This window comes from Papio anubis, chromosome 16, assembly GCF_008728515.1.
Source record: "Papio anubis isolate 15944 chromosome 16, Panubis1.0, whole genome shotgun sequence".
In the NCBI taxonomy this organism is placed as follows: Eukaryota; Metazoa; Chordata; class Mammalia; order Primates; family Cercopithecidae; genus Papio; species Papio anubis.
In genome coordinates, this window is record NC_044991.1 from 40,310,849 (window position 1) to 40,329,279 (window position 18,431).

The 18,431-nt window shown below is 47.4% G+C and overlaps 1 protein-coding gene across 1 annotated transcript in view; it reads left to right on the plus strand.

Annotated features, from left to right (window-relative positions):
* The first annotated feature begins 6,316 nt into the window (after positions 1-6,316).
* OVOL2 (ovo like zinc finger 2) overlaps positions 6,317-18,431 on the plus strand; it is a 35,427-nt gene continuing 23,312 nt past the window's right edge. Inside the window, exons 1-4 of the mRNA XM_009216592.4 lie at positions 6,317-6,736; positions 6,998-7,113; positions 7,467-8,277; positions 8,935-9,155. Coding sequence (XP_009214856.1) covers positions 8,178-8,277; positions 8,935-9,155 — 321 coding nt within the window. The 5' untranslated portion in view covers positions 6,317-6,736; positions 6,998-7,113; positions 7,467-8,177. The remainder of the gene's footprint in view (positions 6,737-6,997; positions 7,114-7,466; positions 8,278-8,934; positions 9,156-18,431) is intronic.

Consider the following 18,431-nt stretch of genomic DNA (forward strand, 5'->3'; position numbering starts at 1 on the left):
AGCCTCCCGAGTAACTGGGATTACAGGTGTGTACCACCATGCCCAGCTAATTTTTGTATTTTTGTAGAAACAGGGTTTCATTATGTTGGCCAGGCTGGTCTTGAACTCCTGACCTCAGGATCCCTCAGGGGATCCGCCCACCTCGGCCTCCCAAAGTGGTGGGATTAGAGGCCTCAGTCACCAAACTTGGCCTGTTGTGTAATGGTTTTAACACATATATTTGCGTTCCTGAATAGCCTATTCACTTTTATGTGTTTTTAAAAATAATTTGAATATTATAAGTTTTTTTGTAATTCACTTTTTTCATTCAACTATATTTTTGATTGTGTGGCTTTATTGATGTGTGTGGCTGTGGGGTCATTTATTTTTATTGCATAAATTTATCACAATTTATTCATCCAATTAGTTATTGACAGATAATTGGGTTGTGTCTTTTATTTTTAGGTTGAGTTTTTATTTTTTGGAATATTATGAATGATGATACTATGAATATTCTTGCCTGTGACTCTTGGTTCACTAATGTATGAGTTTTTCTAGATTAAAAATGTGGGTTGGAATATCTGGCTCAATTTTATTAAATAAAGTCAAACCTATTGCTAGGTGCCCTCACCAATACTTGGTATTTTCAGAATCCTCGATTTTGTCAGTCTGATATAAAACAGTATTTCATTGTCATTTTAATTTGCATTTTCTTGTTTATGAATGAGATTGAGCATCTTTTATATGTATGTTTATATATTAATGTTTTCCTGGAGATGCCCGTTCATGTCTTTTGCCATTTTTCTATTGAGTTTGTCTTTTTTTTAATTGATTCATAAGAGTTCTTTATATATTCTGGATTCTCATCATTTGTAAGAGAAATGTGTTCAAAAAGTTTACTCAGTTTATTGTGTAGCGTATCATTCTCCTTATTGTGTGTTTTGATAAAGACATTCTTAATTTGTCTACAATTAAATTTATCAACCTTTTCTTTTCTTTTCTTTTTTTTTTTTTTTTGAGACAGAGTGTGTCTCTGTTGCCTAGGCTGGGGTGCAGTGACATTATCTCGGCTCACTGCAGCCTCTGCCTCCCAGGTTCAAGCAATTCTCCTGCCTCAGCCTCCTGAATAGCTGGGACTACTGGTGCACGTCACCACTCCTGGCTAATTTTTTGTAGTTTTAGTACAGACGGGGTTTCACCATGTTGGCCAGGATGGTCTCAATCTCCTGACCTCATGATCTGCCCGCCTTGGCCTCCCAAAGTGCTGGGATTACAGGCGTGAGCCACTGTGCCTGGCCCCAACTTTTTGCTTTTCTTTTTTACGTTCACAGTTCTTCAAGGTGGAAACCATTTTTCTTTTGTGGTTTATTTTTTGGGTCTTATTTAAGAAATTCTTTCTTATCCTGTGGTCATAAACATATTCTTCTACATTGTCTATATGCATATACGTGTATATGTATTCACGCACATCTAAATGTTAAATCCACCAGAACCTGATATGTGTGTTATTCAGTTTCCTTTGTTTTTCTTTTATTTTTCCCAAATGGATAACCACTTGTTCCAATTCCATTTATTGAATATGACATCTTTCCCTGCTGCACTGCATACCCTCTCTCATAAATCAATGCACACATATGTGTGGGGCTGTTTCCAGGCTCTCTCTCAGGTACCACTGGTCCCTCTTTGAAGGAATGCTACATCATTTTAATTACTATTGGTATCTGATCGATCAAGTCTACACACCTTGTCCTTCAGGAGTGTTTCGACTCTTCTTTCACATAAACTTTGAAAGAAATTTATCATGTCCCACAAAAAGACTGTCAAGTATTTTTAAAAATTGTATTACAGCGACAGATGAATTTGGAGATTTTTGGCCTTTTTGATTCTGACTCTTCCAATCCATTAATATGGTAAAATTTTCTAATGATTAGTGTCTTTTTTAATGTCTTCCAATAAAGATTTTTGTTGTTGTTGTTGTTTGATTGTCTTTTAGAGAGGGTCTTCTTTTTCTGTGGCCCAGGCTGGAGTGCAGTGGCGCCATATAGGCTCACTGCAACCTCCACATCCCGGACTCAGGTGATCCTCCCACCTCAGCCTCCCGAGTCTCTGGGACTACAGGTGCACACCACCACGCCTGGCTACCAATAAAGTTTTCTAATTTTATACACAAAGAGCTTGCACAATACTTTTAAAAAATCAATTCTAAGGGGCTTTGTATTTTTGTTGTGTTTTAAATAATTTTTTAATTAGTCTTTTTATTTTTCTGACTGTTGCTGGCATGTAGAAATTTAATTGACACTCAAACCTTACACACTCAGATTTTCTTCCTTCCTTCCTTCCTTCCTTCCTTCCTTCCTTCCCTCCCTCCCTCCCTCCTTTCCTTCTTTCTTTCTTTCTTTCTAGACCGAGTCTCGCTCTATCACCAGGCTGCAGTGCAGTGGTGCGATCTCGGCTCACTGCAACCTCCACCTCCTGGGTTCAAGTGATTCTCCTGCCTCAGCCTCCCGAGTACCTGGGACTAAGGCACGCACCACCACGCCCACCTAATTTTTGTTTTTTTAGTAGAGACGGGGTTTCACTATGTTGGCCAGGATGGTCTCCATCTCTTGACCTCGTGATCCGCCCACCTTGGCCTCCCAAAGTGCTGGAATTACAGGCATGAGCCACTGTGCCCAGCCCACATTCAGATTTTCTACACTGCGACCTTGCTAAACTCTCTTATTAATTCTAATAACTTATCTACAGATTCTTTTGGGTTTTCCATAGACAATGATACTGACTACAAACAATAGTAGTTTTGCTGTCTTCCCTTATAATCCTTATATTCTTCTTTCTTCTTTTTTGCGGATCACCTGAGGTCGGGAGTTCAAGATCAGCCTGACCATCATGGAGTAACCCCATCTGTACTAAAAATACAAAAAATTAGCCGAGCATGGTGGTGCATGCCTGTAATTCCAGCTACTCGGGAGGCTGAGGCAGGAGAATCGCTTGAACTTGGGAGACGGAGGTTGCAGTGAGCCAAGATCCTGCCATTGCACTCCAGCCTGGGGTACAAGAGCGAAACTCTGTCTAAAAAAAAAAAGAGTTTAAATAAAGTTTCCTTAGGAATATTTTCTCAACATCTTACCCTCTCCTTATTGCTCTGTGCTCCAGGGATGCCATTGAGCAGGTTTGTACCTGCCTCCTTTCAACCTGACTATATATTACTGGAGAGAAGAAGTCTTAAGTGAGGGTGCAGATGGCGGCTTTCAAGAATTTGAAGAACTACCAAGGGGAGGGAGTGCAGGAGGAGGAAGTGCAGAGGGAGTCTTGGCAGCCCTGGGTGACAGAATAAAAGGGGAGATGGAAGGGCAGGAAAGCAGATTTCCACAAGCAGAAAGAGAAGCTTTTTAGCATCATTGTTGTCTAACCAGAGAATAGGTTGCTTTTTGAGACAGTGAGCTTCCCAGCTCTGGAAGTACTCAAGCAGGGCTAGATACACACCTACCAAGGATGCTGTACAGACCCCTCACCCCCAATATTGGGTGGGGTATGGACCACATTATGTCTCCTGTCTCTTCCAACTTCAGTCTTGAGATTTGTAAAGAATTGGATTCATTTCTTCTTTTTTTAAAATTGAACTTGGTTTTATTAACATCTTGTGGGTGTTTTTAAGTTCTGAGTATTCAACTTTGACTATGACGAAAATGTCTAATTTAAAGAGGTAACAAGGTATTTAACACATTGTGTAATATGAGCCAGATAAATTGCTTTCATAATGAGGGCTCCGTCCAAATAAGGCAGAGGCCATGATCCCAGGTGGAAGGAATGGAAATGAATCTATTTCAAGGCCAATAGCTACAGCCCAAATTCACTCAACTCTACCAAACATACCTGCACTGCCTCAGCAACTCATCTCTACAATTTGACAAGACAATCAAAAGTACATTTTGTACTTAATGTAATAAGAGGCTCAGATATAAATGCCTACTTTTATATATTTTTAACTTATGCAGATAGTTTGTTATTTAACAAATAGGTTAAACTGACTTTGTTGCAAATGAGATATGAGGATGTGCATATGAAGAATAATTGGGCTGGGAGCAGTGGCTCACACCTGTAATCCCAGCACTTCGGGAGGCTGAGGCGGGTGGGTCATGAGGTCAGGAGTTCGAGACCAGCCTAGCCAAGGTGGTGAAACCCCGTCTCTACAAAAAATACAAAAATTAGCCAGGCGTGGTGGCAGGTGCCTGTAATCCCATCTACATGGGAGGCTGAGGCAGGAGAATGGCTTGAGTCTGGGAGGCAGAGGTTGCAGTGACCTGAGATCGTGCCATTGCACTCCAGCCTGGGCAACACAGTTAGAGTTTTTTTAGACAGAGTCTTGCTGTCACCCAGGCTGGGGTGTAGTGGGGCAATCTTGGCTCACTGCAACCTCTGCTTCCTAGGTACAAGTGATTCTTCTGCCTCAGCCTCCCGAGTAGCTGAGATTACAGGCGTGCACCACCACATCTGGCAAATTTTTGTATTTTTAGCAGAGATGGGGTTTCACCATGTTGGCCAGGCTGGTCTCGAACTCCTGACCTCAGGTGATCCACCTGCCTCGGCCTCCCAAAGTGCAGGAATTACAGATGTGAGCCACAGCGCCCCGCGGAACTTGAATGCCATTTGGTTTCTCATAGCCTATTTTCCCTCCTTCTTAAAAAATGGGACAAATAATATTACCAAATGAATGTAAATAAAGGCATTTAGGAAATAATGTGGAAAAGTTTTAAAGTGTTATTTACTTTTTCTTTTCTTTTTTAATTTTAGATTCAGGGGGTACATGTGCAGGTTTGTTACATGGGTAAATTGCATGACGCTAAAATGTGGGCTTCTAATGATCCTATCTCCCAAATTGTAAACACAGGCCGGTCGTGGTGGCTCATGTCTATAATCCCAGCACTTTGGGAGGGCGAGGCAGGCAGATCACTTGAGCTCAGGAGTTCGAGGCCAGCCTGGCCAACGTGGCAAAACCTCGTCGCTACTAAAAATACAAAAAGTAGCCTAGTGTGGTGGCACATACCCGTAGTCCTGGCTACTTGGGAGGCTAAGGCACGAGAATTGCTTGAGCTCAGGAGGCGGAGGTTGCAACGAACTGAGCTCTCACCATTGCACTCCAGCCTGGGAACAGAGGGAAACTACGTCTCAAAAATAAAATGAAAATAACAACAAATAGTGAACATAGTACCTGATAGGTAGTTTCTCAAACTTTCCCCCCTCCCTCCCTCCCCACTTTTGGAATCCCCCTTGTTAATTGTTCCCATCTTTGTATCTGTGTGTACCCAATGTTTAGCTCCCACTTCTAATTGAGAACCTGCAGTATTAGATTTTCTGTTTCTGAGTTAATTTGCACTGGATAATGGCCTCCAGCTGCATCCATGTTTCTGCAAAGATGTGATTTCATTCTTTTTTTGTGGCAGCATAGTATTCCAGGGTGTATATATACCATATTTCCTTTATTCAGTCCACCATTGATGGGCAACTGGGTTGATACTATGTCTGTCCTATTGTGAATAGTGCTGCAATAAACACACGAGTGTTTATTGGTAAAGCGATTTATTTTCCTTTGGTTGTATACCCAGTAATTGGATTGGTGGGTCCAATGGTAATTCTATTCTTAGTTCTTTAAGAAATCTCCAAACTGCTTTCCACAGGGGCTGAATTAATTTGCATTCTCACCAATAGTGTATAAGCATATAATAGCAGTGCAAGAAAATAAGAATTGGGTTCATTTCTTATCCTACTTTCTGGGATACTTCATCAACGCCTCTCATAAAACTTAGAAAACCGACCTTACAATGGAGGCAAGTCAACCAAGATGAAAGCTGGTTCTTTGTATATGTTAATAATTTTGATAGACCCCATCACGTCTGATCAAGGAAAAAAAGAGAGAAATAAAACACATTAAAATTCCTTTCTCCTCAAGAAGCACCCAGCAAATATAGTAGGTGTGCATCCAGTGATCATAGAATAAAAGTGTTGTTATCCTGTTAAGTCTTCATCCCCAAACCTCTAAAGGCTGCATTCTTTTGGAGGTTTCTAGCCTTATACCTCATCGTCCTATAATCTTTTTAAATAATACAAGTAGGTAAAGTAGTCAAGGCACTCACTGGTTTGAAAACCTGTGAAAGAAAAAAAAGCTTTATAAATGGAGTTGACAGCCTCTTCCGTATAATTGGGACTTCTGAACCAAGTGAAGTTTTGAAGATTTTTGAAGACTGGGAATAATTCTGTAGCTTCATAGTTGTACTTTATTTTTACTCTTCCATTCACCCAAGCTTCTTCTTTCTAGCAAATCCCGTTTGTTGGCGGATAAAAATACATCTGCAGAGTCTCCCGGAAGCTGCCCCATCAGCCTCGTAGACAAGAAGCCTTGTTTTCCTGCACCGCCACAGAAATGTCTTCCTCCTCCTCCTTCTCCGGCTCACTGGGATCAAAGTCTTTTTCGTTCTTAGCTGGTTTTCCTTAGAGAAAAGCTGGAGTTCAGGGTTCAGTTCAGAGAGGGTGACTCCTTGAGGGCAGACCTAGAGGCGCCGCGCACCGATCCCGCCTGCAGCCCCGGCAGAGCTGCGCCCCGGCTGCCTGCGCCGCGCGAGTCCGCCAATAGCGCCGAGAAATCCGTTACCAGGCGGCTGTGTCCCCAAGGGCCATTCAGGGCGGAAGGGAGCAGGGAAAACCGCTGTGTTGATTCCCGGGCGCTGTAGGCTGCGAGCGCAGAGGGTCAGGTTACAGGCAGGTGAGGCTGGCTGTTGGGTGAGCCGTGGGCTCCAGGGCATCCCTGGTCAGACGCGCCCCCGCAGCACTCGGCAGCTGGCACACGTCTGACGACCTCCTGGAGGAGGGCGACCGCAGAGATACAGGAGGCTGTGCCCGTTGTCCTGGGCGCACCCGAACAAGGCCTTGGGAAGGGCAGCGCGCCCCCCAACGTGAGCACAACTGCTTTAGAAACTTGGCATATTTTACCAACTCCCCCTCCTTCTCTCCCTCTCTCCTCCAGGCATAAAGGTTGATAGGAACAAACATATATAATAATAAATGCAAAGCTTTCCTACCTCCCCGGTAGGGGCGGCGAGAAGATGTAGCCAATGTTCACTATGCTGGCTTCCTGGAAAGGTATTTCCCAGTCTCAGAATTTGGGGATCGGGTGGTTAGGGGAGGCAATGGTGGGAGTGGACGAAGATTGGGGGCTTGTTTTGAGGCTGCATTTGCTTAATATGCTCCTGGCTTTTGTTTCTATTGTGTGTTTACTTGGGGTGAGGGGGCCTCGGGGTGCAACATCTTGTGGGGAGAAGCTGCTTTGGCGGGGCAAGCCGTGTTTTTCTTAAATTGTATGATACTAGTCAGAAAAATAACGTGTTCTAAAGATGCCGAATTTTAAAATTTATTTTTACTGCTTTTGCGGGGGGAGTTGTAGTTGATGGATAGCTTAAGCTCCTAAGCCCCCACCCTCCATTATTAATAATCAGAATCCTTGGAAGTCTCCCGCCGCCTCGCCCTTCTGACCGCCCAGATTTCATCAAGCCCCGGGAAGGCTCCACAAGGTCCAGAGGAACTGAGCCATTTTCTGGCTCGTCGAAGATAAATCCACCGGGCGGGGGAGGGGGGCAACTCGTGGGAGGCCCCAACTCACCGGAAGGGTGCCCTGGGAGGCGAACCTGGGGTTTACTTCGAAGAGCTCGCCTCGAGGTGCAGGTGATGGGAGAATGGGGCGGGGGTTGATTAAAAAATGTTCTTCCTTTCTTAAAAAGAGGAGGGGGAAGAGCAGACTTTAAATTCTTTTGCAAACATTCATGCCTAAGGAAGGGCTGGAACAGGCAGCCCCGGCCGCCGGAACCGGTCGGACAGGTAGCGAGCTTGTTGACACCGTTATGTTGCAGGGCGCATGCTCACTCCCAAGTTTCCTGGTGCCTTTTCTATTCCACCTTATGAAACTTTTTCCCCGGCGTGGTCTCACTCGCGATTTAAGGCATAGGTGTCGCCCAGCCGGGAGGCTGGGAGTCGCCAGGCGTGCGGGGGAGAGGCCTGGGCCGCGCCGCGGCGGGGGGTGGAGGAAGAGGGCAGGCGAGGCGGGAAGGTGGGCTCTGGCCGCCGGGAGCCGGGGACGGAGCCGCCGCCGTCGCCCCTAGCGGGGAGCAGCCTGGAGGAGGGGGCCGCGGTAGGGAGAGGGGACCCCCACCATGCCCAAAGTCTTCCTGGTGAAGAGGAGGAGCCTGGGGGTCTCGGTCCGCAGTTGGGATGAACTCCCGGATGAGAAAAGGGCAGACACCTACATCCCAGGTGAGCGCGCGCGGGGGCCGGGCCTGGGCGCTGGGCTCCCGGGGTGGGGGAAGGGGTGGCGGGTCTTCTCCGCTCATCGGCAGGGGCGGGCTCCCCACCTCATCCCCTCTTCCGGGGGACACGCGGGGGTCTTCTAGGCGAGGGAGGGTGGGCAATGAGGGACTGGGATGCCCGGGACTCTGGGCGCCCCCTTCCCCCTAGTGGGAGCCTCTAATTGCCCGGCGGCAGGACCGTTGGCTGCAGCGCGGGCCGAGGTGGCCCAGGAAAGGGATTGAAAGCCAGCAGGGGCTACCCCCAATCTCACGTCCTCATGGGGGTGCACAAAGGCCCGCCAACCCTTCTGGGGCTAGCTGGGGAGAGGTCAGACCCGCCTCCCCCGCCCAGAGAGGAAACTTGGCGCGCAGGGTCCTCTGCCGCGCGTGGCCACCCGGTTCCTCGTGGGCGCCAGGGCTGGGACCGGGAAGAGGCCCCCAGCACTCCAAGCTAGCCGTAGGGGTCGATCCGGGGCTTACTCGCCCACCCCCGCGACGTTGCCCACTTGGCGAGGTGCCCAGGTCCGGGGCGGGGCGGCGGCAGCACCGCCCGCAGGTCAAACTGCAGCGGGCGTACGGGCTGACGCCGAGTGTGTATGTCGGGGCGCGGCCCCTCCCTCCGCAGTGGGCCTGGGCCGCCTGCTCCACGACCCTCCCGAGGACTGCCGCAGCGACGGCGGCAGCAGCAGCGGCAGCGGCAGCAGCAGCGCGGGGGAGCCTGGAGGAGCCGAGAGCAGCTCGTCCCCGCACGCCCCCGAGCGCGAAACCCCCGAGCCCGGCGACGCCGAGGGCCCCGATGGACACCTGGCGGCCAAGCAGCGCCCGGTCGCCAGATCGAAAATCAAGGTACTGTGTCGACTCTGCCCCCGCCGCCACCTGCACCACGCCCTGGCGTCGGGCTCCCGGGGCCGGCGCCCCTCCCTGCCGCGCCCGCCCGCGCAACCCGGCACCCGCGCCCCGAGCGCGCCCGCCGTGCAGCTCCTGCACCTGCCCCTGGGCGGCGGCCAGGGCGCCTCGGCGCGTACTCCCGCCTGCAGGGTAGCTGCTGCGCAGGGGCGGCCGGTTCCCAGAGTGGGCTCTGTCCACCCGGTGGCCCCGCCTGATGCCGAGTGCTGCCTCTGGAACTGCGGAAAAGGCACTGGCATCGCTGCCTTCCGCCAGCAGCCCATTCTGTGCGCCAGGCCTGTAGAATAACGAAGGCCGTCGGAGTTCCCGAGGTCGGAAAGGAAGCCCCCGCGCTCTCAGAAATTTCACCCTCTGAAACGCAGTTCCTGGCGCCGCGGTTCTGAGAGTTCACCCCCCATGCTTATGTTCTGGATATGGGCGGCAGCTGGACACATAGTGGGCTTCTCCCAACACGAGCGGTTCCCAGTGTCTGTTAGACAGAAGGCTTGTGCACGGCACTTTAGGTCTGTCATCTTTCCAATCTTGAATTAAGTTGATGGGTAAAAGGGTTCAACTACCGATTTCTCGAGCGCCCTTACACCAGTGGATTGGAGTGTTTGCTCCCATCTATGGTCGCTTTTCAGGGCCCCCTCGAACATTCTGGACGCCCACCTGCGCTTTCGGGCAGAACTTCCATGATGGTCTGCTCAAAGGTATCAGCTACCCACCAAGATTTAGGAATCCCATTCCACTGACTCAGCCAGCTGGAGCTAGTGGGTGGCGGTTTATGATCACTTGACCCCACTTTCTAGCCTGGTGGGCCGCACTGCGACGCTGTGCACCCCCAGGTCCCCGGTATAGGTGGTAATTCCAGGGTTCTCCGGTGCCCTCCCGCCACCCAGACCGGGAGTAGAGGGTGGGGAGGGAGAGCCTGGGCTTTGCTGTGGATTGAGAAAGCAGTCCTCTTTTTCCTGGGAGAGGCCACCCCTCCCCTATGCACATTGCATATTCCCAGGGTTTGACTCCGGGGTGGGCTGAAGCGCATTTGGTTATGAATTGAGGTTTGAGGCTTCAGCTGGGATCCAAAGGAAAGACTTCTTTAAAAAAGAAGTGCCGATACTGTGCGGTCCGGTAGCCTAGCGGTAAGTGTGAGGGTGAGGTTCAAAGTCAACTGGCCTGAGGCTCTTCTGGGCCAGGTGGGGTTAAATGGGAGGGAACAATTTGCCTGAGGCTGGTAGCTCTGCCCTTCGGGAAATTCTACAACGTGTCCCACTTGCATATTTATCACCAGGCTGAAAGGACAATTGCAACGTTGTTTTGGGAGCCTCTGCAGCTAGTTTGCCCCTCTGTCCCCCAATTGCCCAGATTCCCCTGGAGAGAAAGTGACAGATTCTCATCCAGTCTCTTAACCAACATTTTAGGCAATCTTTTCTGCCTCAGGCACACAGGGCCGTTGGAATCCTGGATTAAAGGAAGACGTAAACCAATCTGATTTCCTAGATTAGTTGCCTGTTCTCTGGGGGAAGTGGGGCAGAGAGGCACAATTCACTCCTGAACCGTTAAAAGTCTTCTTTCCATAGTTTCCAGGGGAGTTTTTATTTACTGGGGATGTTTAGCTTCCTTCTTTCTGCCTCTACCCTCAAAAAGGAGACATTTTGGTGTTAATATGCGCCAAGCCTCCAGAATTATCATCAGCCGTGGCATTGGCAGTTTTCAAATGACTGAACGAATTGCCTGTATAATTATAAAGTTCTTTCCAAGGCATGCTGAACTCACAGAGTTTCTCTAAGAATTAGTTTCTTTTCTTTCTTTTCTTTTCTTTTTCTTTTTTTTGAGACAGAGTTTCGCTCTTGCTGTCCAGGCTGGAATGCAATGGCTCGATCTCAGCTCACTGCAACCTCTGCCTCCCGGGTTCGAGTGATTCTCCTGCCTCAGCCTTCCAAGTAGCTGGGATTACAGGCATGTGCCACCACCGCCTGCTAATTTTGTAATTTTAGTAGAGATGGGGTTTCTCCGTGTTGGTCAGGCTGGTCTTGAACTCCCGACCTCATGTGATCCGCCCACCTCGGCCTCCCAAAGTGCTGGGATTACAGGCGTGAGCCACCGTGTCCAGCCAAGAATTTGTTTCTTAGGCAGTGGGCTCCCGGGACCACAAGAAAGGCAGGTTTGAGCCATTGCCTGGCACAGAGAGGCAACACTCTGCCCATCTAACACCTGGGGTGTGCAAGGCAGCGGGAGGTAAAAATGCTCCCAACCTGGTGTTCCTTCCAGAATCATCTGGTAGTAGCTGTTATTAAGCATGTAAGCGCTGGCTTTGTCACTTCTTAGCTGTGTGACCTTGAGCAAGTGGCTCACCCTCTGGGCCTCAGTTTCCTTATCTGTAAGATGATAATAATGATACCTACTTGATAGCATTGTGAGGATAAATGAGTGGAGGGTAGAACATGGTTTGTGTCCAATAACCGTAGATAGTATTTGGGTTAATAGGGAGACACAAACATTAACTCTGCTGCAGGACCGTGAACGTGAAACCAGAATTCCAAGCAAAGATGTGACCAGTTTGAGTGGGGAAGGTGTCCTGATGTGGATTTGAAAGCCAGGGAGAAGGGAGGGGGTGGGCCTGAGGGCAGTGTGGGCTGAGTCCCGCAGCTGGAGCATAGAAAGGATGAAGCTGTGGTGGCTGAAGATAGGAAACAGGGCTTGCTGGGATCAGGGAGAGAGTTGGCGGTAAAGAGCTAGAAATGTAACCAGGACAGGGTGAGATGGTGAAGGGGCCAAGCCAAGAAGTGTGGGTGCTCCTGCTGGGCAGAGGAGAAGCTCTGGATGATGTCAGAAGGAAAATCCCAATCGTGTTCCTCTTTTTTTTTTTTTGAGAGAGAGTCTCGCTCTGTCGCCCAGAGCTGGAGCACAGTGGCACAATCTCAGCTCACTGCAAACTCCGCCTCCTGGGTTCAAGCAATTCTCCTGCCTCAGCCTCCCGATTAGCTGGGATTACAGGCACCTACCCCAAAGCCTGGCTAATTTTTGTATTTTTAATAGAGATGGAGTTTCGCCATGTTTTCCGGGCTGGTCTTGAACTCCTGACCTCAGGTGATCTGCCCACCTTGGCCTCCCAAAGTGCTGGAATTACAGGTGTGAACCATCACACCCGGCCGGCCAGTCGGGCCCCTCTTAACGGCTGTGGTCATGGATACATTATCTCCTCTGGGCCTCAGTTCCTTGATCTGTAAAGTGGAGGACTCAAACAATCAGCCTCCTACAAGAGTTGCATAGATTAAATGAGATAGTGAGTGTAAAGTGTTTAGCTTTCTGCGTATGTGTAAACTGCCTAAGAGGAAGTTAGCTGACAGTGACATACAGCAAGTTTTAATGCCCAACATTTTGTTGGCTGCAGTAAGGACACGGATCGTGTTGATGGGTGGATCTGGAAAAGGAGTCCGAGGTGCAGGTTAAGAAATGTAGCTGGCCTTTCCCAGCCCATCTGCCTTTTGATGGTGTGCCTCAGGGCAGATTGTGAAATTGTCTCTTTACTGCTGAGAATTCTGTAATTTGCCAAACAAATAGGGGTGAGAAGATGACTTACATTCCACAGAGTGTGCACGGCAGGTCCCTTTTGTGCTGGATCCATCTGCCGGTCTCCAGCTGCAGGGTGGAGAAACCCAGGAAATACTAATCACCATTGTCCTGTGGAGGCTTATTAGAAACTAAGTAACTCTGAAGTTAACCCAGTTGACTGATAGTATTCATTCGTGATTCTCTGGCTGGTAGGACCCAGGTCCCAGTATGGAGTACCAAGGGAATTTGTCCTCTCACCCTGTCCTATTCTGTTCTTTCTTTTTGCCTTCTTCCGTGGGTTCTTCAAAATAAAGTAAGTTTAGATTCTTTCAAAAGTATTCTTGGCCTTTTACTCGGCTCTCTAACGAGTCTTGTAGTGGTGCAGATGTGTGTTTATGGAGTAGTCCCCATACCCCCATCACTTTGTATTATTTAAAATCTCAAAGGCACAGTGGTATGTATCTGCCACCCAGCCCCAACAGCCCCGTGGCCATTCCTGCCCAGGCACACCCCCACCCCTTGCCCCACACATGATTTTGAAGCAAATCTAGGACATCATACCATTTCAACCACAAATCGTTCAGAATGTGCGTTTAGTGGATAAAAACCAAAATTCATGATCACACCCACATTACAAATTGTGTTCACGTTACTAATTGTCTCATAAATTCTTACTTTTCCCCTCTAGTTTGCTTAATCAGGTCCACATAATGTCTACACGTTGTAATTGATTGGCATGTCTTTTGAGCCTCTTTTAATTTCATACATTTTCCCTCCATCAAGTTAATTGTTGAAGAAATGGGTGATTTGTTTTGTAGAGTTCCCAACAGTCTGGATTTTGCTGAGCACATCACCATGTGCCTAACATTCCTCAGTCCCCTAGGTTTTCTCTAAACCAGTAGTTGGATCTGCAGCTGCAGCATCCAGTATCACATGTGACTATCACAGCCGTAGTCAATTAAGAATGAACAATTAGACCAGGTGCCGTGGTTCATGCCTGTAATCCCAGCACTTTGGGAGGCCGAGGCGGGTGGATCACCTGAGGTCAGGAGTTCGAGACCAGCCTGGCCAACATGGTGAAACCCTGACTCTATTAAATAAATACAAAAAAAAAATTAATGGGGCTTGGCGGCATGTCCCTGTAATTCCAGCTACTCGGGATGCTGAGGCAGGAGAATTGCTTGAACCCGGAAGGCAGAGGTTGCAGTGAGCCAAGATTGCACCACTGCACTCCAGCCTGGACAACAGAGCCAGACCCCATCTCAAAATAACAATTAAGTTCCTCATTTCCACGAGTGACATTTTAAGTGCTCAGTAGCCACGTGTGACTAGTGGTCAATGTACTGGACAGTAGAGAATATAATTTTTCTGTCACCACAGAAAGTTCTATTGGACAATGCAACTCTCCCCACTTGGTCAGCTCTATTCTATTTCAGCTAGAATATGTCACAGTGGGAGGCATCTGTCTTCATCAGAGGCACTGAATATTTGGTTATGTCTCTTTTTCTGATGTTAGCAGCTGTTGATGCTCAGGACCTAAATATTTTGGCTTATTAGGTGTTCTAAAACAGCAGTAATCTAATTCTGTCCTCTGTTTATTAACTGATGTATTTCTATAGAGACACACTTTGCCTCATCTATTGCTTGGTTTCCCAGTGGCACAGTTCATTTATGAAAGGCAGAATAATGCTGGATTCACTTTATTTACCTTTATAATGGAAGATAATCAGTCGTTAACCAGAATTCTCCATTGATGGCTAATTAGTTCTTTCTTTTCTTTCTCTTTCTTTATTTTTCCTTCTGAGACAGGGCCTTACTATGTTGCCCAGGCTGGTCTCAAACTCCTGGGCAGAAGCGATCCTCCTGTCTCAGCCTCCCAAAGTGCTAGGACTGCAGGCACACGCCACTGAGCCTGGCTCTCAATCTGTTGTTTCATTCATTTTGTTGTGAATTATGGATTTAAGCAGTTTTTAAAAACCAATTCATTTGATATTTGGAAGGGAACATAAGCTCCATCTCTGACTCCTTTCCTCCTATTTTTTGTCTCCCAAGACAGCCTTGAATACTCCTCCTGCTGTCCCCATTGTAACCTGCTGCCCATTTTCTTGGCTGCCCATTTGGCCAACGGACTTCTCTTTTCCACTCTAGACCCATTAGAGCCAGGGAACACTTCCTACTGGGCTTGCACTCCCCAGCAACCAGTGCAGTAGTGCCTGGGTCACAGAAGGACGTAAGTCAACATAGAACAAGAATATAGGCGGGGGAAGAAGTCAACAGTCCCTAGACATGAGTGATAGCATTTGAAGGAAAACGTAGAAAGCAGGAAGAAAAGGGATACTGGAAAAATGCTTGGAATGGATTTTTGATGAAGGTTAAATTAATTAAAAGGGGGAAAAGGAGGAATATGAGAACAATGTGTATTAATTACCTGGTTTTAAACCTGAATATAGGTGAAGTAGGTTTTTATTGTTGGAAAGGACTATATAGGCTTAGTTATGAACATCAGAATCCACTATAGCTAGTTTAAGCAGAGAAAGGTATTAAATGGACTAAAGAAAGAGCAAGCTGAGCTCTTACGAATGACTCAGAGCCACAGAGCAGAACTGGGCCACCTAGGAGCTGCGGCTGCTGCCCAATCAGGAAGCTGCCACCTCGACGGCTGCCATTGCAGAGTGTAAAACAATTGCCTCTTGCCTGCCTCTGCCCAGTTAACTCGGGGCTGAATTCAGATCTCCTGATAGTGCATGTAATTGGTAGAACCCAGGTTACTTCCCAAATCCTCATGGCAAAGGAGTCAGGGAAGTGTAGTTTTCACTTCTCTAGCTTCTGCAGTACAGGAAGGCCCACCAAAAGGAGTTGGGATAGATACTGAGTCCTTCCACAGGATCGACTACAGGAACCTTTAAAGCATGTATGGCCCCAAATCTCCTTACTTTCAGGATGAGAAAAATTAAGCCCAGCAAGTTTTTGTTGAGTTCCTCAAAGTTGTTAGTGGCAAAACTCAACCCAAGGATCCTTAACTTTTCAGCATTGTTCCCTTGCATTATGGGACAACCGCACTGTCCAGTATGTCAGCCATAGTCAACATGTGGCATTGATGCTTTAGCCCTTAGTGTTGATAGTCTGACATTAAGGACTCATGATGACATGAGACAAACAATGGGGTTCATGCCCCCTCCTCCTGCCCCACAGACCTGTGGGCCTGTCCTGAGGGAACTGTAGGCACAAGTTTTGCAGATGACAACCACATTCAAAATTCTCAGGGTGGGCCACTACAAGTCATGTGGCCGTGGGCAAGTCATTTCTCTTTGGGCCTCAGTTTCTTCTTTGGGTTTATAAAGATATATATTCCCTTCATCTTCTCTGCATTCGAGAAGACTCTCCATTCTACCATGTAGGGGAGTTGTGAAGTCTAAGGAAACGGTACATAGGACCAGGAGGGGAATCTGAATGCCAAACGAATTTGGGAAATATGCTTAGCACGCTTTTAGCATTCAAGCATCGCCACGTGTCGGTGGAAATCTTGTCCAAATGGCCACCAGAAGGTAGCCTTGGACTCAGAATGTCCTCCTATAGGAAACAGGACCATTAACTAAATGAACTTGTCTGCTAGAAACATCAACAGAAAATAAAGGTTGTTCTTTTTTTGTCGTTGTTTTCAGCTTTAGAAGTTTGACAGGTGAATGATCTGAGCCAGCTTTGAAGTTGGTCAGAGGGCCAGCTGAAGGCCCTGACTCCCTGTATGTTCCTGCAGTTTTCAGCAGTGCAGAGACAATGATTGGTTTGTTTTGCCGCCGAGTCCTGTTTTCTAGAAGAACTTGAGGAGAATTTTACACATTTTTTGAAATGAAAGCTGAGATCCTGCAGAAAACAGGACAGTGCTCAGAAAAGCACCAGGCCATGGGGTTGGAGAGCTATTCATTCTCTCTTCATCTTCGTGACCTGAATTAATTTCAAGACCTATGTCATTTTCCTCCCTCTATGGTAGTTTCCCTACCTCATTAATAAGCCTTTTACAAAGTGCTAATTTTGGATTAAGGGTGAGACAATTAAGCTTTGCCAGAAGGTAGCATGGTGTAAAAACCACCCCTGGCAGGCCTGGAGCAGTACCCTATAATTAAATATATTAATAATTTCTGTATTAAAACATATGAATATTGACATTAAATGGGATAAAGTCTGCAAATATTTTTACATCAGCTCAGGTCAGATTTCACTGTCACTGGAGATAGGAGAGAATGTTGGTTGTCAGAGCTTTTTGTCATACATTTTATTTTATTTTATTTTATTTTTTGAGACAGGGTCTCTCTCTGTCACTCGGGCTGGAGTGCAGTGGTGCTCTCTCGGCTCAAGCAACCTTCCCACCTCAGCCTCCTGAGTAGCTGGGATTACAGGTGTGCGCCACCACGCCCAGCTAATTTTTGTATTTTGGTAGAGTCCGGGTTTCACCATGTTGGCCAGGCTGATCTTGAACTCCTGACCTCAAGTGATCCTCCTGCCTCTACCTCTCAAAGTGCTGGGTTTACAGGCATGAGCCACTATACCCAGCTGTTTTTCAGAGCTTTTCTCAAAGTGCTGGGTTTACAGGCATGAGCCACTACACCCAGCTGTTTTTCAGAGCTTTTTGAATTACAGAGTTGCAGATGAAGGACTGGGGGCTAGTGGCTCCCTTTTTAGTTTAGTTTTTTTTTTTTTTTTTTTTTTTAGTTCCCCTTTTCTTCCATCAAAGAGAGAAAAATTCAAAAGCAAATTGAGAAACATATTTTTTTGTTTTATTTTTTTGAGACAGAGTCTTGCTCTATGGCTGAGGCTGGAATGCAGTGGCATGATCTCGGCTCACTGCAACCTCCGCCTCCTGGGTTCAAGTGATTCTCGTGCCTCAACCTCCTGAGTAGTTGGGACTATAGGCATGCACCACCACACCCAGCTAATTTTTGTATTTTTAGTAGAGACAGAGTTTCACCATGTTGGCCAGGCTGGTCTCGAACTCCTGAACTTAAGTGATCCACCTGCCTCAGCCTCCCAAAGTGCTGGGATTACAGGCATGAGCCACCATGCCTGGCCGAGAAACAAGAAATTTTGACCAATTACCTTTTGTTTAGGACCACAGGATTTTGGAGTTGGTCTAACTATAATGGGACTTACAAAGTACCAGGTCCTTTTTAAGTAGCTTTTAAAATTTAATTTCTTCATTTCTTTTTTTTTTTTTTTTTTTTTTTTGAGATGGAGTCTCACTCTGTCGCCGGGGCTGGAGTAAAATGGCACAGCCTCTGCTCACTGCAACCTGCACCTCCCGGGTTCAAGCGATTCTCCTGTCTCAGCCTCCCGAGTAGTTGGGATTACCGGCGCCTACCACCATGCCTGGCTAATTTTTGTATTTTTAGTAGAGATGGGTTTTGCCATGTTGGTCAGGCTGGTCTTGAACTCCTGACCTCAGATGATCCACCCGCCTTGGCCTCCCAAAGTACTGGGATTATAGGCATGAGCCACTGTGCTCTGCCAATTTCTTCATTTATTTCTAAGAGGCAATTATTATTATTATTATTATTATTGTTATATTTATTTATTTTGAGACAGAGTTTTGGTCTTGTTGCCCAGGCTGGAGTGCAACGACATGGTCTCAGCTCACTGCAACCTCCACCTCCCGGGTTCAAATGATTCTCTTGTCTCAGCCTCCCGAGT